The sequence below is a fragment of the Hippichthys cyanospilos genome, chromosome 11 (assembly GCF_059441005.1).
Source record: "Hippichthys cyanospilos isolate Australia breed blue-spotted pipefish chromosome 11, RoL_Hcya_1.0, whole genome shotgun sequence".
Lineage (NCBI taxonomy): Eukaryota > Metazoa > Chordata > Actinopteri > Syngnathiformes > Syngnathidae > Hippichthys > Hippichthys cyanospilos.
Genome location: NC_142379.1, coordinates 16,188,218 through 16,213,834, shown reverse-complemented (window position 1 = coordinate 16,213,834; position 25,617 = coordinate 16,188,218). Strand labels below are relative to the sequence as shown.

At 38.9% G+C, this 25,617-nt stretch overlaps 2 protein-coding genes across 2 annotated transcripts; both read right to left on the bottom strand.

Moving 5' to 3' along the window:
- Nucleotides 1–1,386: 1,386 nt before the first annotated feature.
- rab38a (RAB38a, member RAS oncogene family) lies at nt 1,387–11,691 on the bottom strand. Its single transcript, XM_088427562.1, has 3 exons — nt 11,401–11,691; nt 8,235–8,515; nt 1,387–2,173 (listed from the first exon to the last, which is right to left on the bottom strand). The coding sequence occupies exons 1-3, from the start codon at nt 11,600–11,602 to the stop codon at nt 2,018–2,020; spliced, it is 639 nt and encodes a 212-aa protein (XP_088283688.1). The 5' UTR covers nt 11,603–11,691; the 3' UTR covers nt 1,387–2,017.
- A 1,631-nt stretch (nt 11,692–13,322) lies between these two features.
- ctsc (cathepsin C) lies at nt 13,323–24,392 on the bottom strand. The gene is made up of 8 exons (XM_088427434.1): nt 24,111–24,392; nt 21,289–21,434; nt 20,643–20,797; nt 19,154–19,309; nt 17,459–17,577; nt 15,686–15,817; nt 15,168–15,400; nt 13,323–14,026 (listed from the first exon to the last, which is right to left on the bottom strand). The coding sequence occupies exons 1-8, from the start codon at nt 24,280–24,282 to the stop codon at nt 13,760–13,762; spliced, it is 1,380 nt and encodes a 459-aa protein (XP_088283560.1). The 5' UTR covers nt 24,283–24,392; the 3' UTR covers nt 13,323–13,759.
- Between the last annotated feature and the right edge of the window lie 1,225 nt (nt 24,393–25,617).

Here is a 25,617-nt window from a genome sequence, read left to right as displayed (position 1 = left end):
TACCATATGTTACAGACTTCAAAGCAAAAGAACACCTAATTAAGAGCGGCAATACTTCAATATTTAACAATTAGAATAAATATATGTAGGTCTATGGGCTGCTTTGCTTATTAGCAACGGGTCTATAACATGGAATAGTGGTAAAGAGAGAGGGATAATAAGAGTTATCTCCAGCATCGTTTCCATATAAATCATCTTCTTACTTCTCTCTTTAACATCACTAGCAATCTTGGGACCCATGGCTAACCCTTTCAACTTTGAATTAAAGCAGTAGACTGTACTATAAAAACATTCTAGCATTCGCCTGAAACAGCATGAGATGGATATGCTGACAATGCAAGCAAACACTTTTAAAGCAACCAGTGCGGAAGCCCAATCTCTGGCCGATTGGTCAACGAACTGGGAGCTTTTGGAGCGAGATTAGCCTTAGAATGAAAGAAAAAAAATCAGGTAATAAAAAGACCCAGCCAGGGGTATTGATGGATGTGTGTGTGTGTTCCAAAATGGTCGACCCCATTCTAAATGCCCATATCTCGAAAACTACTTAATGAAACTGAATACACTTTATGTTGAAGGTCATAAGTTTTATTGGTTAAATTTAAAAGGAAAAGTAAAAATATTTGTTGGTTCTATCACAGATTTTTATAAATGTTCAATATGAGCGCGGCCTGTGACTGCACACGTTGATGGCCGTCCTGGCAATTTAGGTATGCATAAGCATACCTAAGCCTTTTCTTGAAATTTATGGTGCCAAGTCCTAATTTGTTTTGTAGTTGGTGCCTTCTTTGCAAAATTTGTGAAGGCACGCTGCACTGTCTTCGGTGACTGAGTACAAACATTCTCTAACGCGCAAAATGCCTTTCCTTTTAAGTGAACGGAATTTCTTAACCTGAAAAGACAAAAAACAAAAACATAAAACATTTCTACACAAACTTTGAAAATTTGAGGTCAAAATTGTCAAAATTATTGGCCTACGAAATGGGGTCAAACATTTTGGAACACCCTGTATTTATATGTGTATATGTGTGTGTGTGTGTGTGTATGTATATATATATATATATATATATATATATATATATATATATATATATATATATATATATATATATATATATATATATATATATATAATTTAAACATCTTTTTTTTTTTTGGAACTGTTTCCTCTTTCATTTTCATTTTTTGAGTTTTGGTCAAGAATTTTCATTCGGGTGCATCCCTTGTGCTTGCGTTTATGTGTGTCAAATAATGTAAATCGGCAGATCAAATTTCGATCAAAATTAGTGCTTATCTTTCTTACTTGAAAAACTGCCTTTTGTTCTTGAATTTGTTGCTCAAGTTGCTCAAATCTATCCAGAGTATAAAAATACCATAAAGATTTCCATATTCATCTACTGCATTTATAAATAAAACATTCAGTGAGCAGGATGATTACATTTTCAATAGAGCACTGTCGTTAAAACATGTTTCATAATATATGAGTTATTATCAACTGTAGTTCGTTTTTTGTGAGAGAAAACCGCTTGCATCATCGCAAAGGAAATACGGAACACTCTCCATTTACATGGTCAGTAGAAGAGAGCAGAAAAGCAAAGAAATAATACAATCGAGTGAAGAAAACCAAAGAGTGGGCAAGAGACTCCGATGAAAAGGTCATCAGGAGTGACGGCCAAGGTGGATTGAAGAGCCGAACCTTTAGTAGAGATATTCTTTGATTTGCCGCACTCGCATGTGCATGTGTTCATTGACTAACTGCGTTTCCATGGTTACAGAAGTGGGAGTTCTAAAGAAACACATGACCTTGTTGTTGACAGTTACACGCAGCCTCATCTATCGTTCTTGCACAACCTTTTCCTCCATCCGCTCATTCCTTCAACTCTCACTCTCCTGCAGCCAAAACGAGCTGTCGGAGGGGGAAAACATACTCCCTAAAAAGTCAACGAGCTCTGCCTCTGCACACGGAGCAACTTGTAAACGTGGAATGGCATACACAATGACGCCCACGCGTCAAGAGGCATTACTGCGATCTGAAGCAGGAGGAGCATGTCCCGCCTTTGTCCGTCTCTAAATGGGGGGTGATGGTGTCCTGGACCTCAGATTGGAGCATGTCGTTCTCGCTGGAAATGATGTGTTTCACCAGGCAGTTAGCCGCCTCGTCAATGTTGATGTTTTCCTAAGCATGAGGATAAAAAGACAGCAAAATATCATTGCGAAATAGTCGAAAAGAAAAATATTGTCCTTTATAACATGTTAAACGTGACTGTTCTCCCAGCCAACATTGGACAGATGGCCTGCAAAGATTTTTTAGTTAAAAATATGTTAATTTCATTTAGGTGCCCTAAGCATTTATTGTATTTGAGTTCATGTGTTTATGTTGCTTAAGCAGTCAAGTTCAAGTGGCTTGATGTCACTGGTTTATAAATCTTGCTTGGCTCTATGTGTCAATGATGACGTGAGTTGCACCACAGAAATAACACATCCCTCGTTAGCATTTAAATTTAGGTATACATTTTTAAAATAAGAATACTGTATACATTTATTTCAAACGTTATTTTTTTTTCTTCATTTAATTGTGTGTATTTTGGCTGCGCAGCCTACATTTATTTGTGGGGTATGGTTATTAGTGTTTTTTTGTTGTTGTTTTTGTACAATCAGATTTCAGCTTCTGAGGTACGCAATACTATCACAAACTTCTCAAGGCATTCAGACTCAGGTTCGCAGGCCTCATACAATTCAGCGTACAATTAAAAACCCGAGTTTCGGTTAGGTTTTTTTTCACGGGGGAGAGTGCGCCAATCTGATTGCTGGGTCTGCAGAAAGCATTGAGGGATGCCAGCATTCCAACCAAAGCGGGCAGGGGTAGTTGGTGCTCAATGAAGGCCCAGGTCCGAAACTCACGGCCCGCCACTGTCCTAGATTAGATTATTTCAGTTGTTTCCTATGGTACATACAGTATTGTTTCTGAATCCAACCAAATTGGATGATGACCCGCACCCAAGTACAGCACAGATTGTATTAAACCTCATAGAGTCCACTGTACCAACACATCAAAATTCGACAGAATATTATTTTAGGTCATTATAATGAGTGCTTTTACACAGGAAACATTTGTTGCAGCTTTCATGGACAGCTCAGCTATGGCTTATCTTAGGTGGTTGGAAGATTGAGAGAAACACTCTCGACCCAAGTGTTTTGATAGAACTGAATAAAGAACCTCTAATGCTGCCACATGAGAGGCTGAATGAGATGTAACTGAGTGCACTAAGGGCTGCATGAGGATACAGCGTAAAGCCTTTTGAGTCAGAACGTGAGCATTGAGCAGATGTGCAATTACACTGACCCTAATTTAATCCAATGATTATTTGGCCTTTTAAAAGTTGACTACTGGCCCAAATCCAGCAAAAGTACCTACACATCATTTTAAATCAGAAACCAGAAGAAAAAAAAAATATAATGTAAATCCAAAGATGGTTGAATTTTTCCACTACTGTTCTTGATTTTCCTCTCATTTGTTCGACATTGTTAAGATTTTTAAGGCCTATTCAAGACTTTGGGTCAGTTTGTATCACAGACCATAAGGATTAGAGCGCAAATAGATTTGTCACAGACAAGTGTAGTATCACACTTACTTGAACAGCTTTTCTTCTGAACACAAAACACAAACATGGATGGAAACTCAAAAAACGATACGAACAAATAAAATGAGAGTACGCAGTTCACTTAAGAGAACCGACAGTATTCCCACGCTCCCTGCCTACTGTGTCTGACACTATTATTGAATGACATGCTTTTTGTCTGAGTGGCATGTGACTTGATTACCCTGAGATAATGCATACTTTTACACTTTGTTGCCAGTAAACGGTTTTACTGCATAGCAGCCAAGCTTTTGATTTCTTCATATTTGACAAGGATATTTGACATCTAATGCAAGGGTGGGCAAACGTGCTCTGGCACAGAAGTACATGTTCTATTTTGAAAGGACTGCTCAGAAAAGGTCTTGTTTATAAAAGTTATTAACAAATACAGTCTACTAAGATGGAAAACTTTGTTATCGTTAAACTCTTTTGTCTTAACAGGGGAGTGGAATTCAACAACATAAAATTTGTCACAGATTAGCTTCACAACCACACTCTTCATTTACGATTTAGATCAGTTTCAGCAGTGCTTACAAAAGTTACTAGATGAGATTGAAATTTCTTCGTAAAGAATTATATTTGGTCAGGCCATTTTTCCTATAGGGCAAGGAAGGAGTGGAGTACAATCCCACAAGTCATTGTGCATTTTATTGCTGTTGTACTTTATATTAGCCACATTTCCTTTGCTAATGGAAATGAGCCTTTTGGCTATAACTGGGTGCATTTACATTTTATTTTTTAAATCTTCATTAATTTACATTGTCGCTCAATCACAAATATTGCCCAAACATTGTTGCCCTTGTGTCAGAGAAATCTTTAAAGAAGACTAAGACAAGCCCAACTGCTCAGCAGCAAAATAGTAACTCAGAACAACCAAGATTGACTTTTCTTGCCAGCAAGGGAGGACTCAGCTCTCATTCCTGTGTTCGCTCCAGAGACGTCGGAGCCCAGCCCTCCCCGCCTGCTTTTTATTTATTCAGCAAGGCATTACACAATACAAGACATAGCAAAAGGGGCTAGCTGGGCGCCGCCAACAGCTGGGCTAAGGTTTCAGTTCACACTTTCCTGCGTCAACACCTTTATCTAAGGACTGGTGCGAGATGAATTAGGACTGCATAGATGGATAGCAATGCATGTTATTCTAGACAAGAAATAAATAACAACCTAATGTATGATTTCCTTCACACCCTGAGATCTACTTTTCGAGCAGCCAACATCCCACCATTTACTGTTTGTTTGGTAAATTCATAGGTTAGTAAACACCATACAGATGAAAATACATATCTGGACTGTGTTACTCACGTCTGTAGATTTGTATAACTGCAGTGAGAGACAGAGTGTGACCTGCTCAGCTTCCTTAGGCTTGCAGTACTCATTATTACTTCTCCTTTCAGGGAAGAGTGCAATGACCTGAGCACGATACACACATTTAACTACCGTAATTGGGGTGGGACATTTTTTTTGTTTTTTAGCTTGTTGGAACAGAAGTGCAATAAAATGCATGGGAGAATGTCAATCCACGGCATTATAGTAGCCAATTGTTATGAAAGGGCCTCCCAAGGCTTCATAGTTGAATGAATAGTTAAATGGCTATAACAGCAATACAGAAGGTTAAATATTTTTAAAAAATCATTGATTATTAATGTTTTTATTTGGAACTAATCGTTACAATCAAGTTGTGAGTGGCCTTGTGGTTAGCCAGGGCTCTACACTATTGTGACAAGCACATGATTTTGCCTTACCACTTTTTCGGGGGTATAGCATGACCATATTCATTTGTAAATACTGTATTCTGTTGTTGTTTCATATGAAGTAAAGACTTACAGAATATTTGTAAAACATTTAATCATAATGTCACGTCCACCCCAACTGCGTGGAGTGCAAAACAGGCAGCGTTTGTTCTGAATTGAAGTCAATATAGTTTGCATGGTAGGGCGCGATTGTGCGTTGGGCGATGCGGAGGACACGATTGGAGTGATGCGGCATGAAATTCACCAAAGTTAAATATGCTGAGCTTTTGTCCCGCTTTGTGTCACAACAGCCAATCGGCTTCATCATTCAACGTATGTATCATACTTGGAGGGCAGCCGGTTAGTGGATACCCCGAATTATACAACGCGGCCTGCTGGGCTTTCAATATGGCTCAATTCATGGCTGTTGAACTCTACCAAAATAGCGACCTCGACGCTTCTTTTTTTGCTGTCAGGCGGGTTTTGCCGCAAAGGGAGGGACACGCTAGTTAAAAAATACATTTAAAAAAACAAAGGTACTGTCGGTGATGGAATAACACTGATGGAAAAGACTGCCTCTGCCACAGTCTCAAAAAGACAGGGAAGCTGTCTTCTTTCCCGGCCTACCGCAGGCTGCACAGTAGTTGTTTACCAAGTGATGCGTCATCCTTTTGCCGGTGCACGCGAATGAAGCGGCCAGTTCCCTGTTCAAACTCGTGATGCAACACCAATGAATAAAGCATGGTGAAATGTTATGGAAAAGATATGTTTGTACTTTTTTTGGTACTTTTTTACAGACTAAAGAAAAATGGAAAAAAAGACGTAAACATTATTTTTGTTCAACTCTCAGTGGCCAGTTCTTACATGGGGCCTCCTAACTAGCTTCATCTGGGAAAACCACAGCTTCACATCCATCATTTAAACCTTCTGCTTGCACAAACATTGAATTTTTCGCATTGAAATTTAAACTTGGTCAAGAGACGATACAATTTTTAAATCAAGATGTCGTTGTATTGTGGTATACAGTATCTAAATGAAATATTTTTGTTACATCTGTCACATATCTTTAAACTGTGCAGGAGTGCCAACTGTTAGGACCGGTGGCTGTCAAAGTGTGTGCGTGTGTACGTGCACGTCTTGTTCTATTTTCCTGCCTTAGCACCTGGCTGTGACATTCCAGCAGCACATCATTTATGACATGCAGGGCTTTTGCGGTGGTTTCATTGTGTCAGTTCAAGTCACACATGCCACACAAGTCCATTTTTTTGTCTAGAATCATCATGACTCCTAACTTCGTATGCAGACATTTGAGCACAAGTCACATAACACATAGTGTGTCAAACACACACACACACGCACCCCCCCCCCCACACACACACACACCGTGTGGATAATTTACTCAGCAAACAACCTAACATGCATGTTTTACAAACGTTAGAGCACTTGGAGAAACTATAAAGACTACAGACTTAGTAATAATGAAGCTAAAACTTTAAAATAATTGAGTAAACCTTCAACCTGCCAGCTCCAGCGTCGCAATGTATTGTTTCTTCCTTTTGCTCTGGCTTTCGGCAAAGTCATCTAAATTTAAATTACATGACTATGTTGTTTTAATAAATGTAATTTTTCAATATGAAACTAAAATAGAACATTTTAAGTTGTTAGAAAGTCAGCACCAGTCAAATTTTGAAATCAATTTCAAGTGTTTTATTCAATGTTCCTACACTGTAAATGAATACTGGAGTCATCCGAACCATCCAGTAATAAGCAAAGAATCATTTGATCATTGTCAAAAATGTTATTCAAACCAAAATATGTTTTACATAATAGATTCTTCAATGTAGGCCTTATAGCTTATTGATAACAGCTTGGCACATCGCTTTAGTTTCTCAGTCAGCTATATAATGTGAATTTTGCTTTAAGACTGCAATGACAGTTGCATATTTTCAAAAATGTTTTGACCTTTTAATATTTTAGAGCTCTTGGCTTTAAAAAAAGTTTTGACTGGTACTGTAAGTAAGTAAGTGCTGTAAGTTTCATTTTGCAAATGCAATTTACATCTTACATTGAGGAATAGTCCGCAATTCAACTGGTCAGCTAGCCGCACGATCCATATGCAGTGAAATGATGACAAACCAAATGCCATCTTTGGTTTGCGCTTTTGGGTAGCTGCAGGTGGATTTTTTAAATTTAGGCGTCTTTAAAATTATGTTTTATATACAGTTTTACCCTCACTTTAGATGTCAAAAAGGTTTCTTGGCTCCCAGAATTGTATTTTTCTTCAAATTGGCTCTGAGGTTTGTAGATTGCCAACCACTGTGCTAGTAGCCCCCGGTCCACCTCGTCACCCCAGTATACAGTAATAAACATATTTTCCCTTTTTAAATCTAGACCTTTTTATATAGTCTGAGCAGCCGTTGCATGCCCTTGAGCATTTGTCATAAATTATTGTTAATTACCATAAATTTCTATAAATTATTTGAAAGGTTTTCAAACTTCCTTAATTTTGCCACCCCCTATCATTATTGCTCCACGACTGCAACGTGTGTTGTTATTTACATCATTCTTAGAGTCCACCCACCATCTCTCTTGTCCAAAACCTGCTCCATGCAATTACTGCCGGAGGCAATTGAAGCAAATGATAGTGTGCTATAAATATATTTTCTTGAGTAAATTGTAGTCACACATGCTGCTGACTTTAATGCAGCTCATGGGCTCCTGATGAGACCAATTAATTATATTATGCGTCCAGTACCCCAATTTTGCAGAAAGGCAGTTTGGAAGGATGTATTGAATTTGAGTTTATATCCCCTGCTTCCAAATTAATAGAGTGTGTTTGTATGCGTGTGCATGACGGTGTGTGTTTTACCTTAGCAGATGTCTCAAACCATCCCACAAATCCATTCTCCTGGCAGAACTGCTCCATCTTTATTCCATTATTGGTGAGTACATCCCGTCCTTGGTCACATTTGTTAGCCAGGAGCACCGTGGCCACGTGCTTCCCATTGGCTAATGTCACTTTGGAGTCCAAATCCTCCTTCCATTTGGTGACTGCCTCGAAGGAGGCGGGCCTTGTCACGTCGAACACGATGAAGGCGCCCATTGCCTCGCGGTAATATACACGGGTCATGTTGCCAAATCTCTCTTGACCTATAAAATACAGTCACAAATGTATATGCACACATAAACTATTTGGATCAGTGTTATACAGGGTGTTAAATTGATTTTTTTTTAAAACCCTGGTTGTTGTTTTCCTTTTTCTTTCTTTCAGGATGAAAAGTGACATTTACAGCCATGCACCTTTTGGTTATCATAAAGTTGGTAGCATAATTAGAAATGTAAAAAATGAAGAAGTGGTTGCTGAAGAGCAAGGTATCAAAACATGTGTAACACTAACAGGAGAAATTAGATGAAAGGTTGGTATGTCAAACTCTGAGCTTGTGGGAAGGGCAGAAAATTAATTTGATAAGCCTTGTTGGAATGTTGTACAGACATCTTTTTCCATCCTTCGTGCTTTAAAGACATTGACGTCTTTGCGCAATAAAGTGTTATTCTTTTCTTACTGATTGTTGTTACAAGTCTAAAACAAGCCATTTAGAAAGCGTTATTCATGATCAAAAGTCAGATATGAAGACAAGATAGGTCAGCATGCTTTAGCAGTTCAGCTAACCACCGTGCCTATGTGGCAGCCATGTTGGCAGAGGTCCCTTTCCCATCAAAAACAATAAATGGCAGAAGATATGTTGTAGCTTTTATTTCTTTACTTCTTGACCAATTTTCATAAAATTAACGTTTCATGAGGTCTCAGGAATGTGTGCACTCCAAGGGGTATTTGAAGGCACTTGAAGGGGTACATGAGATTTTAAAGGGACAAAGATTTAGCGACAACTTGTGGTGAACAAAATTATCATTGAGTTTTAAAACACACAATGCATTCCAATAATATGCAAAAACATATTTTCAATCACATCAATGTATTTTTGTTAACATAATCGTAGGTCTCATAATCAGTGATTATATTACTCAGGGGGCTGAAACATTTTTGCAGCCATCTTTCTGCAACGGATACCCAAAGAATATGCTATGTGAACATACTGTACTGTGGTGGTCGCAGAATTGTGAAGTGTGGTCTGTGCAATAGTGTGCGTGCTTCAAAATCATTGTGTTTACATTAGTTCACCACATGTTGCTATACCTCACAGATTGTCACTTTAGGTTTTTCTGTGAGTATCAGCAAAGTAATTTAGTGCTTTTTTAGTGCTTTTTAATGTCGTGACAGGAACAATCAGCCTATATGTTTCTTTTCGACTTAAGAGCAAATTAATTGTAACATGAAACAATATATTGCTAAATTGAATAATGAGTAATGCAGTGACTTATGCCTTTATTTTGTTACGTTTCAAATGGATGCACATTGTCATCAGAGATTAAATTTTCCTGCAGAAGAGCCAGAAATAAAATAGATGATGTTACACGATCTGTCCTTTGGAGCTTGAGAATTAAATACGAATCAAGATACTATAAGAATTGTAGGTCCAAAATGTAAGATGTTTTGGATAGTGGAGACCTTTTTTTTGTGCTATAGTTTGGGGGTACTTGGCTGGAAAAAAAAGTCATTTGCATATATTTAAACAAAAACCAAAAAGTTAAATTATTACCTTGTTCTAAACATATGAACCTTACTTTTTTGTATGTTTGTTTGTCCTGCATTCTATATACATGGGCTTGGCTGAAAACATTGCCATAGACTCGCAGCAATAAAAGCGGGGTATTGTAACCTATTCTTATCTCTATGGGGGACAGACTTGCTGTGGAGTCCTGCAAGTGGAATTGCTTCACCAGATGGCTTTAATGTGTTGAACAAATGAATGTTGATGATGATTAAAAGGGCTCCTGCATCCTTTCATTTTTCTGTGTGTAGAGTTTTTGAACACCCCGATGGTCGCACCAAAGTTAAGGACCTTATCAAAACAAGGTCTTGCACAACAAATAAGGTAACCTAAAAAAATGGCTAGGTCGAAAATGTCCATTTCTTTACAAAAGGGCCACAATAAACACTTGCTATAAACAGGCTGGGCCTCAAATCTGGCTCACATGAGGCAGAGACACATGACCGCTTGTGCTTAGCGAAGAAAATGCAACGGAGGGCTGTGATCTGCAGGTCAGCTTCAGCCCACGCTCAACTCACATGAGAGGAGTCTGCTATTAGAACCTTTGCTTCTGCTCTTCCATCGATAAACCATAATTCATTACCTAAATAACCAAAATGGAATTTCAAGAAGGACTTTAGTAGTCGATTGCATTAGTTGTTGTAGTCTATAAATGTTTCTGTGTAAAAAAACAAAAAAAAACAGTTATGGTGGGGTGAGCCAAGGTAAAATAAAACATTCAATTAAAATAAAGAGGACTGAAATTAATCGTGTTTGCAATTCAAAGCTCCTTTCCTTCTTAATGATTTTCTGAATTTTGCTGGCATAAATTGCTAACTTCGGAGGTCTCCATCCCAGGTGTTGAAAATTGATGATTTTTCACAGACGAGATGGCACTTATGTGTGAAACAACTGTAAACATGAAGGTGACAGTCACATGTTGATCGCTATCTACTTCCTTGCACTTCACGTATGCATCTTGGATCCAGATACTGAACTATAATTTGCAAAAACTGTATTTACAGTAAAAAAAAAAAAAAAACAGCTGTGTTAAAACTCCCATTCTAGAGCAAGCTGATTATGGTCTAAGAATGATTTTATTTGAATTAAAAAAAAAAATCAGAGTCACAATGTCATGGTTAATGAAAAAGGAAAATGTGTTCATTGTGTTTTGAAATCAAATTTTTCCCCATCATTTCCCCACCCGTGCTTTTTATTTGCATAATTTTACGTAAGTATACTACGTATATGTTCAACCTATGGCCATTTTAAAAAAATTGAAAATCAACCGATCCACATATTTTAAACAGCACTCGCAGTTCCCCCTATCTCAGAGTGGGGAGAAAAGTAGCTACAGGTAGGAAAGTACAAAGGTGTTGGTGGTACCTGCAATGTCCCACAACTGGAGTCGCACAGTCTCTTGGTCCAAGTTGAGAACTTTCAGGGCAAAGTCGACCCCGATGGTGGCTCTGTAGTTTGGGCTGAAGTTGTGGTGAACATAGCGCTTGATGATGCTGGTCTTGCCCACGCCCAGGTCTCCTATGACCAGGATTTTGTAGAGGTGTTCTTTGGCGTGGTTGTTCTGCATGGCGAGCGAGGAGGGCGAGGGCCGAGCATGAATCCACTCGAGTGGAAGGGGCCGCCGGACGAACAAGTGAGTGGAGAGTCGGGAGTGAGCTTGTGAGGAAAGGGGAGGTGAACTTGGACTGATCCGCTATATGTGTGTGTGTGTTTGTGTAAGGAGGGGTGGGGTGGGGTGGGGGGTGGCCCTTGTGACTGAAACTGAGGGGCAGCCTGGGTGGTTACATGCACCGCAGCATGTGAAAACTTATTTGTTGATCATGTTGATAAAGCAAAACTAGAAAGCACAGCTTCTGGCTTGTAGTACTTGGAAATATGCTCGCACAATCCAATGGGATGCATCTACAAACATGTGACGAATGTTTTAGATACATGGTCACCACAAAATGATTCTTTTAGGCAACATCAGACAATTCTCCTTAAGTGAAAACATGTCAAATTTAGACATCCATTATGAAAACCATTATGTGTGTATATATATATATATATATATATATATATATATATATATATATATATATATATATATATATATATATATATATATATATATACATATATATATATATATATATATATATATATATATATATATATATATATATATATATATATATATATATATATATATATACATTTTTTTTTTTTGGATGTTTGGAGCTATACTGGATTGGCAAACTTCAATTGTGTAACCAAGGCAGCAAGGATGGCATGGCTGGACACACATGCTACGGTGCTTTTAAAAACTTCTTGGGACACCTGAGTGGATATCCTGTATTGTACATCTCAGTATTTTGTTCATATTCAATTAATAGTAAAGAAATAACATGATTTTCCTATTTATATCAAACTGCAATTTGTAATCTGGACTCCATACAATTTTGTGGATATTTTAAATTATTATTTTTTTTAAGTTTTGACAGCATCACGTATATTGACAAGTTTTAATGCCTGATGCGGGTTTATTGACGTTTAATAGCTCCGGAAAATAACCTGTGTAGCCGAGAGCCAATCAGTCAATCGAGACCAAAACCATGGTTGATTTTGTTGTCATCGGCAGAGGTTGCAAAAATAAAAAAAGCTTATTTTAGCAAAGTAAGGGGTACAAGATAGAGATAACCCCTTTCAAAATTGTTGCGTAAGGTCAGAAAAATATTTTAGTACAGATACCTGAAATGGGTGGCTCGGTGGTGCAGCGAATAGCACGTCCACCTCACAGTTGAAGAGAATTGAGTTTCAATCCACCTGGCTATGGCCTTCCTGCATGGAGTTTGCATGTTCTCCCCGAAATCGCGTGGGTTTTCTCCGGGCTCGATGGCTTCCTCCCACACTTCAAAAACATGCATGGCAAGTGTATTGGTCATACTAAATTGCCCTTAGGTGTGATTGGGATTGTCTTTTGTCTCTGTGTGCCCTGCGATTGGCTGGCAAAGAAAACGCTATTCTGATAACGGATGCATGCAACCCGATGGTGACCTTAATTTTTCCCCCATTTCTCACATTTCCAAATGTTACTACACTTGGTTCGGAAGCGAAGCATGAAATAATCACAAGTTTAAACTTTGGGTAGCAGCCTAGTCAGCTGCTCAGCGTTAAGGTCAAAAGAAACCAGATGTAACCGAACAGTAAAGGGAAAAAAAATGTTAGCAAAGGGATCCGCGAAAGAAGAATGATTATCACAACATAATGTGCATTGTTTTGCTTTTTCTTTACAGAAACTCACGTCATTCATGATCTCCCTTTATTGTTATGAAAGACACATACAGACAATGTTTGAAAACTGCTGGACATAAGAACATGCAATTTAATTCCCTGAGACAAAAAGAAAGACCCTGACATGCAGTTATTACATACTAACCTCACTTGATTATTCCCTTTACACAGTTACAGCCTCACTTTGTAAGGTACAACCCACACTAAAAGTGCACGATGAGGAGAAATCAACCGGATTCTAAAAATGTTCTATCCATCATTAATACCATACGCACCTTCTAAAGCGGCTGTTCACAAGTGGAACTGATGCTAATTCTAACCAGCATACTTGTGATTTCCATCGTAGAATACTGTTAAGTAAATAAATTGTCAAGCAATGAATGGGTTTCAAATTGCAGCTTGATCAAGAGACTTCAGTCGCAGTGCAATTAAAAAAATCAAATAAAAGCCTCTACAGTTTGGGGATGGGCTTGGCTGCAACGGCGATGCTTTCGATAGAACACTCATCGCTTCCCCGGCGGATTCGGAAGTAGCCACCCTCACCCCAGCTGGTGCCCCAGCTATTCTTGACAAGCCAATACTTCTGGCCAGTCATGTGACAGCGACCGTAGCCCACCAGCAGCACGGCATGGTTGGTGAGCTCAAAGGGGTTGAAGGAATCCAAGATGCCCGTGTGGTGGTAGATGCCTTCCTTGTAGTGCATGAAGTCTGGGTAGACCTGCAGAAAAGGCGTTCATCTATTCTCATTGGCTGGAAATGCATTGCAGGATGCTAAGTGGCTCTATTTTAAACGTGCATCCCCAATCATGCGTATACGTGTTTAAAAACAGAAAAAAAGATGAATTCATCGGAATTTAATTGAAAAATTGAACCTTTTTATTTCTTTAAATATTGGGTGCCGTACATAGTACATATTGTACTGATTTTTACAGATTTTACTCTTTGTTCTGCCTGTAATTTATGTCTGTATTTGTGTAAACATTGAGGTGAAAAAAGAAATGTAATTAATAAATAAATTTTATGGATAAGTAATGACATCAGCGATTTATTGGTTAATTGGTGATCGTACCTTTTTCCTTGACACATACAGCAATCGGCATAGCCCCCGCCCCCTTAAAAAATGTTGATACTATTTGGGGCAATGCAGTGGGTTAATGACGTCTAAATTCTGTTCAGCAGAAAATGTATTTGAAACACGCATAAATGGAGATTGGTCACCGAATAAATTGACTCCTGAAGTAGGGGTAGGGAACTCCAGTTCCTCAAGAGCCATAGTCTGCATGTTTTTGATGACTCTCTCCCTCATCACACCTGATTCAAATTATCAACTTATTACGCAAGCTCCGTGGAAACCTGATAACGAATCTAATCATTAGAATCAGCTGTGCTGAAAGTGAGTGGCTCTAAAAAACAGGAAGGATACGGCACTCGAGTTTTTTTTAAAATGATAATCAGTTCGCTTTCAAATTTCATGTTGTGTTGGAAAAATAGACAGGTCATTTCAAGAGTCAGCAACAACGGGCATGCATATTGTCAGTGTCATCAGGCCTAACTAAAGGCATGTGAACTATCACTTCTTGAGTACTGCAGTACTGTTACTCTTAGGCCCACTACACACCAGTCGTAGTTGGGGTCACTGCACCGTGTTCGTAGTGATCTGCCTAAGTAATGGCTCGACGCTGCAGGCGGCCTCAACGGTCCATCGTTGAGTTGGTGTGTAGAGGGCCTAACATTGCCTATTGTGATAGTACATATGCCTGTGCCTGCTATGCACCATGTACACTGCAATCCCATTGCATATCCTCTGGCGGTCAATTAACCAACGTTGCACTTGGAAGGAGAGCAAGAAAATGTTATACCTCAAAGGCCACCGCCATAGGGCCATTCTGGACCAGTTCCAACATCATGGCAGCCTCACTGCATCCGCCATAAAATCCTCCCACATAGCTGTACTCAGCTACGTAAGTGCGGCCGCAGTTTTTAGGGGTCCCGCAGGGAGTGTTCTTTCCAACATATGGAAAACAGGACTCATCCACAATGCCAAAGTCTTGCACATACTTTCCAATCAGGTATGGAAAGCCACCATCACAACCTGAAATGTGAGAGAGGTAGAAATGGCGGGGATCTTAGCAGGGTCAAAGATGAGACATCAAATAATGACTACCCAGAAGAACAACTTGTAATACAAAACTAGATCACAGCCTAGCCGAGCGTAGCAATCACCAACCAACTAACTTCATCTGCTTGTGTATATAACACTGCATCCATTAACACCGAGTTAAAGACCTTAGGTTAGCAATAATGACCGTATTATTGCTGTGGTTGCTTTTCTTCGGCAATACTGTTTTGTAACAAGCTTGTGAAACTGTTCCCATACCTTGGGAATATTCAGAACAGGAGACCACTTGTTGGGGGCTGAGTATGGGAGCCTCACTGTTGTTGGTTAGGATTCGGATGCGAGCCTCTAACATTCCCATGGAGGCGAAGGAGTAGCAGCTACCACATGAAGCTAGGAAAAAAGAAAACGTGTTTAATAATTACATAAATTTTATGCAAACTATTCTAATGAGCCTTTGAAGATACATAGCGTTTAGCATGAAATTACAACACAATTTCAGGGCACACAGAAGCAAATAACTATGCCAACAAACACATTATACGAAGGACAATTGAGAGTCTCCACTCAATTTAATATGCATTATTTTTGAATGTGCACGAAAGTCGTAGAAAACACAAGAACGCACAAACACAACATGCAGGTTTGACATAAACTAGAGCAGGGATTTGATCACAAAAACAAATTTGAACTCTGAGGCAGAGCTGCAGATGTTCACCATGTAACTGAGTCTACACCTTTACTATCAAAGTAAGGCTGGGTGGAAAAAAGTCAACAGAGTCAGGTAAGTCAACAACAAAATAGGTCAGCTAAATATATCTGCTTGAATCTCTGCTCAGACCATGTTCAGCCACCATTTTCTACACAGAACTTTATTGCATACACATTACTTCCAATTAAAAAAAAAAAAAAGACGACAAAAATAAAGTAACAGAGAGTTTTTTTTTTGAAAGTGGACCTGGCATATCATAGCGTCGTATGCAAAGATTGGCTCCATTTGCAGTCTTGATGCACCACCTAGAGGCCGAATGGCTGATGGGATTTGTGTGTTTACACACAATACGTGTAACTCATATTGAATTGTTATTTAGTGGGTTTTCATTAGAAACAACATTAGTATACGAAGCTTCCCGAGAAGCTAAAGTACAAGAGTCAACATCCCCATTAGCAGCTAACAGGCAGTGCCACTCGCAGGTTTACTCATGGAATGTTGTTCAAGTACGAGGCTATAAGTGGCTTTAAGGACACTATTACATGTGTAACACACATATATGCAGAGATGGGAAAATCAGGTCCAGAAAGTAAAAATCCTGCCATAGTTTGGCTTTAGCTGCATGTGCTTTGACTTAACAGGTAAGTAACGAGCTGCAAGTTGATTAGAAGCACCTGTAGCTAGTCAGACTGCGGCAGGTTTTTACTTTCTGGACCTGGATTTCCTATTTTTGATTTGATTGTGACAGCCCTCGTCCAAGGTTAAAATCTACCTTCACATAATAAAATAGTCTGCAGAAACAGGTCAAAGGAATCTCTAAGGTAACAAGTAACACCAAAAAAAGAACACTGAAAAGAATTCATGTTATTTTGTGAATGAAAGCAAAGCGTCAATGAGCATCCACCTGACTTTCCCTGACTGAGCTGCCCAGTACAACCCAGTAGCTTAGAGGGCTTCTAGTCAAACACTCCAGCCCTCTCCAGATCCTAAAGCACAGCCCTGCAGAGTTGCTCTCAGGCACTCCAACTGCTCAGCACGCTTAATCCCTCCACTCACACACCAGGCTGTGCAAAAACACAAGAGAGCGCCCAGACGAGTCGGTCCTGCCAGAAGGGAGGCAAGCAAGCTGCTGCTCAGCGTCTGCCGCTCGCCATGCTGTGCACGTCTTTGTGCAAGATTTCATCCTGCGCCCATCAAACATATCTTCTCCTAGTTCGTTTTTCCAGAATCATGGTCATGGAACATTCTTATATACTACTAAATCAGGGAGGATGATAACCTTACACAGAGTAAGAAAATTGCGTTGACAAAATTAATGTCACCTTGGTTTCGCACGGGGCTGACAAAGTTTATGCCGTCGACGTTCCTCCAGTCCCAGTGTTCTGGTAGAGCGGCTGCCAACTTGGCTACATGGGCTGTCGCAGACGCAGGGCGAACATGGCTGAAAAGGCGGCAAACAGCATATAGAAATCTATCAAAATTTCCAATCAAATGTTTTATTCTCATGGATATTATATGATAGTAATTTCTAATTTGTATCACATAGACAAACTGGATCATTACACATTTTGGATATCTACACTCACAAAAACACTATTACAATCAGCCGCATGTCTTCAAAATGAACTGAAAATGTGAAATCAACACCCCACAGGCAAGTATAAAAATAAAATAACTATTTTAAAACTGTTGGTGTTAAAGATGCAGGGTGGATTATTTAGAGTTGCCATTGACTGGTTTTAGGCTAATGCAGCACACGGGTCACGGATAGACCATACTGAGCATGCGCTCAGCAAACGAGACAGTGAGCGAATGAGGGTACAATTTGCCATTGGTTTCAGTGCATAATCGCGCGGAACCTACGAAACTTGGGCAAATAGTGTATGTCAACAGGCTTGTGCAGACATAAAGAAAATGAAAACATAACTCTTACCAGTCAAGAATGCAGGACAGAGATCCGAAAGGATTAAAAAGTGGCAGCAATACAACGCATGCAGCGGATAGAAAAACAGTCACCGGCTAAGGTCAGTTCTTGTTCTATCGTGATGTCTTTGCTGGTGTTACCTTTTGTGTTTGGTGGGTGAGCTCAAATGTATAGAATAACTAGTCAATCTAACTCAAAACTGATCATTGATGCTTGCATGTCATAAAACGTGCTGCCATTCTTTACGATTGGCAAAAAAAACCCATATCGTTCCTTTTTTTTTAATCGTTTTTATTCTCGATTGACATACAAAGTAGAAACTCGCTCGGGTGCACACAAGGCACAAACTGACATCCAAGAAGTGATTTGAATTTCGTTAGCGAACGTTTTCCTTCACTTTTCGTCGCTAAAAGAAACATGACTGCCCCATCTGGGTGGGGCTTTACATGTAACATAAATCGTGATTACTAAACCCACAAATATATGCTAAAATATATGTTGGTTAGATAGAACACATTAATATACATCTAATGGGGATTCATAATGGGTCTTCAAAATGAGAGACTGTCTAAATAATACATATTGTCACTTTAAGGCCTTTCAACACTATGGCTCTTTTAATGCCAACCATTTTTAAAAAGGAGATCCTGCCAGCCAATTTTGAACATTGTGACTGGCCATGTTTCAAGTGACAATTTCCCAATCAACAATCAAAACAGAGCTGCCCAAACATGTTATCTTCCCGTTCAAATAAAATAAATGAATAAGTAAATGAAACAAAAAAACCTCGATGACCTCAACTGATGTACACAGCGCTCCTCGTCAGTGAGGTTGTTGACATCAGATCATGGGCGCAGTGTTAGTGCACTGCCTTATTTACTGTCGTGCCAATGAAAGAGAGTCATATGGGCGTAGCACGGTTTTTGAATCACGAAAAATTCAGATGATAAAAAGGGAAATGATAAGGAAGTAAAATAAAAACAAGTTAAAATGTCTGAACAACTTCCTTATGATTCGATTTAATCTGAATGTACACTTCTCTTTCAGTGCTGATTGTTTTTCAACTGTATGGGATAAGAGAGTAAAAACTCACCCAGTAACGCGGGAGGCGGGTCCTCCTGCTCTGTAGTGCAGGTCCTGCAGTGAGTGCATCTTATATTCCGGGTAGGATACAGCCTTCCAAGAATTCTGGGCTGAGTTAATGGAGTCAATGACGCCCTGGTTTGGTGTAAAAGGCCTGTTGAGGACCCTGAGGTGATAAGACAAATGTCAGCGTCAGTATTGCCGCAAGCACTCTTCTCTCATGTGAAACAAAGCAGTAAACGTTATGCAGTCATCTGAGAGTTGATTTGAGTCATTTGATCATATCTTAAATTGAAAGAACAGTTGTGATATTGCGGCAGATAAGTCTCTTATAAAATCATACCTTCTCCAAAGTAAAACTTACCACTGGCCCATGAAATAACAAGGTCGCTATTATTCTCTCATAAATGCTTTGAATGAATTGTTCATTCATGACATTCATGACAAAGGGAAATAAGTATAATTCTGATGTACTCATCGTCATTGTTGATGGTGAGGCATGGGAGAGAGAATTTTTTTCGTAATCTTAACAGATCTGCTGCATTCTCGGCGAAAGAATTATTACATTAATCATGCAGAGGCAACATCAGGCCATGCAAAAGACTTCAAACACATTTAACAATGAGTGTAAACATCTACTGGCATTTTGGAAAGGAAAAAGTTTTTTTTTTTTTTTTTTTTTTCCCCGGTGATTGAAAATTGCTTCCAAAAACTGTGCAGTGTGGTATTTGGAGTCGAGCTTGAGGATTGAGATTTCCATGAATGTGGTTACAAAAAAAAACATAATCTAATTTTATTAGATTCATTACAAGGCTTGGAATAACTTTTTCATTGAGAATCGGTTTTGGTATTGAATTTTGTTAATTCGAGAACATTTTTGGAAAATGTAATCTTTCATGCTTAACCTCAGGGCTCTGAAGCAAGGATTGTACTCCAGCAATTTAACTGGATTACAATTTAGAATTATATTAGTATTCAAGGTAATAACTGAAAGTTCTACTGCATAATGAAGTATTTGGAATGACTAAATTATATTGTTGAGCCAAAATGAATACAAAATAGAAAATAGAGCATTTGATTCAATAACAAATGACCTACTGCAGCGCTTCCAACCAACATAAACTTCCAGAACAATTTGCCTGAATGTCCATATTTTTCAAATTATCTAAAAAGTATTACCTTTGGAAAGTTGCTGCAATTAGTCACGTATTTGATCATAAGAAAATAGGATCAAATGGGAAGTGAATTGAACTAAACTTTTCACTACCACTATGTGAGAATAAAAGTGGTTGAAAAGAAAATAATAACTATGATAATTGTTGATTAATCTCCCTATCAAATCCAGGTAAAGTGTTGATATATTTAATGTATTACATAGCCATCCTCAGGTTTTTAAGGTCTTAAGCTAACTCAGAAAATAGACCGTAATGTTGTAGTAGGGAGGTCAATGCGCTGTAGATTTTATAGCACTTCTGCAATGTTGTAAAACCATCATTTACCTATTGCTCAACATTGGATTACGGTAAACTTGTGGTGGCACTGGTTTCATTTTCTTCCCAACAAAACACCCCCAGTTGTTTCCAAGGACATCATGCACCCATCCTGGTAGGGTATGGTCACAATAGCTGGTCACCTTCGGGCCCTCTTCGGTATACTTTTAAAAAAACACACACAAATAACTAATATTTAAGTCACTTCCTCAAGGAAGATTTAAAAAACTAGATCCTACTGGGTAAGAAGTTACAAGAACAAAATGACTTTGTATGACCAAAGGGAACCGATAGCAAAAAAGGACGTGTCACATGTTTTTCGATGCCAAAGGAGATGCACTGTTTTGTCTACTCATGCTTCGAGTATCATGTGAGGAAAAGCAGAAACAGTAAAGTGTTGTTAAGTTGCTGAATGATGAGGATGAACATAGTTTAGGAATTGCTTGTTGGATGAAGACAGTGAATTAATGTCAACGTTTGATGTTATGTGTAGTGCTCGATAATGCTTAATGTTTTTATGTTATGCAACTGTAAAGTGGTAGCTGTTATTAAAGTGTTAAATATATAAATATGTATTGTACATATACATTTCAAAAATGTACATATGAATGTGTAACAAAACATTCAACTACAATCACATAATTACTTTTTTTACCTTGAAGAATGCAAACCATTTATAGCCATTGAGGATGACCTCGAAACCCTGGTTATAAATTAGGGTGAAGATGCCGCTGTTTCCCAGCTCATCTTTGGCCACGGACAGCTTCTCAAGAGTCACTGTCACCATGCTTTCACCTGTGGCTGAAAAGTACAAGAAAGACATAACTGCATGTCTTCTGCATGTTAGTTTAAACCGTCAGCCAACTCTTGCCAATGTGTCCATCCATTTTCTAAACCAACGGGTAAACTCTTCTGTGGGCATTAGCTGCTTAACATGCTTTGGCTTTCCTAGTCTTTTATTTCACCATAAATTGTAGTTTGGATTATCATTTTCTAAAAAAAATAATTCCAAGTGCAACTATGTAGCCTCTGTGAACACATTTTACACATAATAGATTAGCGTTTCTGAGGTAAATACAGCACTCCACAGATGCTAGTTCGGATAAAATGTCATGTTAATTGCAAATCACGTTACAGAATGTGGCTCTCGTCATTGGCACAAGCGATGTCGGTCAATGTTGTTTAAGATGAAGATGACATTGCAAGGACGCGCCGACTGAAAGAAGGCATGACAGAAGAGTTGGGGATTTTATGTTTTTTGCTCGTCCTGAGTCGTCTGTGCAGTTATCATGTCCACTACGATGCATACACACACCGTTGTAATTCATGCACACAGCCATATTTTTTTCAAAAACTAGCATAAAACCGAAGTCATTTTTTCAAAAACGGTATTATAAAACAAACTTCACGTGTTATATCTATCGCATACACTACAGTAGGCTACAAGTGAAAAGCAAGGTTCTGCTGAGATGAGATTTGCAATTTGCCCATCGGTTATTGGAATGCAGTCACCTCCCAGGCATCCCAGAAAGCTTTGCTCAACTATGTGCAAGTGATTTATTCATTCAAATCATATTCAAAAAGTAAAATAACACACAAATGTCTTAATACTTAATACTAAACATTGTTTTTTACTATATCAGTACAATGAATATGCTGTCCAAAACGGTGTCCACTATGCATTTCAGCTATTGAAATGATGACTGAAACACAGCGCTAATATTCCTAGCCGAATTTTGTTCCTAGTATGTCCCAGATGGTGTTTGTTCCGTGTTTTCATTTATGAAAGTTGGATACCATATCTTATACCCTGTCTGAATTTCTTCTAATAATACAAGTTGACAGTAATGGCTAAAAATGTTTGTGTATTTGTGTCATTGAGGTTGAGGACTTCGCTTTTTGTGAAATTCAATAAAATAGGAAAAAGATAATTTTACTGAAATACACTGACGCAAAAACAAAGGCCAGATTTTAATTCCTTACGGTTTCCCCTTTCCCGAGATAACTTGCTTTTGAAATTGGATCAGTGGTTGCTAAGAAAAGGCATTTTGAAATTTGGTGGCCACAACCACTTAAGTGAAATTGATCAAAAATACAATGGCAGAAACCATTGATCTGATCAAGCTGAATTTTGTAAATCTGACTTTCCAAGCTACACACAAAGTATCAGCAAAGTATTAAAAAGTTGGGTTTCACACATTGGGTAGGCAGACCAGAGGCCCTGATTTAACCAGGACAGTCCCAGTTTTGAGGCTTGTGTCCTGAGTTCTGATTGATTTTGCCTGGCCCATTGTTTTGTCCAGATTTTATGTAGATCGCATCCTGACGTCCCGTCTTTTTGTTTACTGCATTTATTTCTTTTTTAGTCCAGTCAGCAAGCCAATTGTTTGGGTCATGGTTATGTCAATCACACAGTTGTCATCGGGATTCATACAATAAACTAATCCCCATTTGTGGCAGGGTGTCATGGTGGCAGACTGGTTAGAGTCAGCCTCATAGTTCCGCGATCCCAGGTTCAATTCCAGTTAACCCCAGTTCTTGCGTGGAGATTTTAATGTTATCCCTGTGTCGGTTTTCTACAGGCACTCTCCTCTCACATTCTAAAATCATGCATGGCACGCCAAATAGCCCTTAGGTGTGAAGGTTTTTTTTTTTTTTTTTTTTTTTGTTTTTGTCTCTGTGTGCCCTGTGATTGGCTGGCGACCAGTCCAAGGTGTCCCCTGCCCACTATCAAAGGACGGCTGGGATAGGATCCAGAAAACCAGACACACTAGTGAGGATAAGCAGCTAAAGAGAATGGATGGGCATTTGCGGCAAACTGGAACAAGAACTACTTCCTTCTTTTCTGTCTAATGCAGTCAAAAAAAAAGCTTGCATTTCATGACTGTTTGCTGCATGGGTCAGCAAAAGAAAGATAGTACTGTTGTCAGACAGAACGCCAGTTATTACACGTCGAAATGTTCACACTACGCATCTAAAAGCAATGATTAGTCCGTGAGCACAAACATTTTTACGCATATATTTGATGTACGAAATTCAGAACCGCCTCTTGTCAACTAATCTTGCAGGGGGTGTACATTTTCACTAACGACGGCACAGCACCATGACAGAGCCAACCCCCCAAAAAAGTCAAAAAACGGCAAGTGCTAAACCTCGTTTGGCGTTCTTAAACTGTCAACAACAACAGAGTTCACCAAAGTGACTAGCGATTAAATTTGTGATAAATAGTACCTAGAGAGAATTGATTGCACATTTCAGCGGAATTGTAGTCTTCGGTTTTAATTTTGAAAATCTGGTCACCCCACCAATGGGAGAAATTTAGGTGGGATGACCTTATACCGAAATGGAAAATTGATGTTTATTGTTTGTTCTCAGATAAAATACATACATATCGATTATTACGATCTTTTTTTGCCGCTCTATAACATTTTGACCCCTTATTGGATCGTGAAAAACAAGCGAACTCATGTACTTTACCTTCAGCCGAGCAGTTGACGGTCTTGTCGTGGCCACCGCTGGACACTTGGAAGACCCACGTCCCCAGCAGGTCCTCGTAAGTGCAGTTGGCCGGGGTGTCCCCCCAACACAGCCCAGTACATATCACGAACACATACGCCAGGACCCCACTCAGCCTCATCTTGACATACATGCAAAGTTGAGCTAGTTGAGTTGTTCCTGTTCCGCTGCACTTTACACTCACGAGCTAATTTTAGTAAGTCCCAACTTTTTCACACAAAAACAAAGACCATGACCTCTTAGACCAAGACAGAAATCAGTTCACGTGCATGGAAGCAGCAAGCAACGAGCCGATTTCGACAGTAAAAGAGAGACAGAACTCGAGTTTCTGCTTCTATCATTTAACAACGTAGATTTGTAATTGGAGTGCGAAAGATTTGTTTTGCTTTTGTTTTTTTACATTTTTTTTTCCTTTTTTGCTTCACCAGGCTTAAGTTGGAACAACCAGAAACTGGAAGTATGGTATGTAACTATCTTGCGTCAACAATATTCTTTGTGTCGGTGTTTGCTTTCGTTTTCCCAGTCACATGAACACTTTTGCGCAAGCGCTCATACGACGTCAGGACATGCTGACGGTATTTACGGTAGCTCCCTACGTTACAGAAAAAAAACATCAATAGTAAATTAAAGAGGTAAATTAAAGAGTTTAAATTGTAAATGTGAGTGTGCGAATAAATCCAATGAAACACAAGTACTGTAGTGCAAAAATAGTATGCATTAATTAAAATCTTTTTATTATTTTTTTTGGCCGCATCAGAAGTGCAACAATAATAATAATGCTTACATAGAGAGATATAGAGAGCCATATAGAGCGCCTTTCACCAAGGCGCTTTGCAAAGCACAGCACTATCCCTCAGCTGACCCTTGGTTTACTGGACGACCCCTGCTACTGCATGAGCCACGGCCGCCAACGTAATACTGTATTAGTAATTCTTCATACAAAAATGAGAACTACATTTTTACACTTATCAAACGACTTTGATTATATACTGTAGGGTTTTTTACTGGTAATCCAACATGAAAGGGGAGATTTGTTTCATGAATTTATAGTTACAATGTCAACACATGGTGAAGAGTAGTGTGGGGACATGGATCCAACATGCAGGGAGGCAGGTTCCACTCAGAAAAAAATAATGATTAAATATGAAGATATTTTAGAGGAAAACAAAGTTGACAACGAAATACAAAGTAACAAACCAAAACTCGGAAATGAATAGACCACGACAATACTAGAACAGACGGGAGGGAAAAAACTAGAATAAAACTCACGCGGACTGACAATACTTTGACAGCAACAGTTTGCCAGTAAGACACAAAGACAATGACTGGAAAGAAAAGAACAGAAAATCCAGCCAATAACCCACAACAAAAACTAACAGACATCAACAGAACATCGCTTTTATTTTGTAGCTGACTGCAGCTTAAATTTGATGTGCAAACATAAAGAGGGTAAAAGTTGTCTATTGTG

Coding starts and splice junctions, on each gene's coding strand:
- rab38a (XM_088427562.1), bottom strand. CDS start 11,602: ATGCAGAACAACCACGCCAAAGAACACCTCTACAAAATCCTGGTCATA. Junction 8,516..11,400: donor CCAGTTGTGGGACATTGCAG/GTACCACCAACA, acceptor TGTATTTTATAG/GTCAAGAGAGATTTGGCAAC. Junction 2,174..8,234: donor GGTTTGAGACATCTGCTAAG/GTAAAACACACA, acceptor CCTCATGCTTAG/GAAAACATCAACATTGACGA.
- ctsc (XM_088427434.1), bottom strand. CDS start 24,282: ATGTATGTCAAGATGAGGCTGAGTGGGGTCCTGGCGTATGTGTTCGTG. Junction 20,798..21,288: donor AATGGTTTGCATTCTTCAAG/GTAAAAAAAGTA, acceptor TTTTTTTAAAAG/TATACCGAAGAGGGCCCGAA. Junction 15,401..15,685: donor CTGTTCTGAATATTCCCAAG/GTATGGGAACAG, acceptor CTCACATTTCAG/GTTGTGATGGTGGCTTTCCA.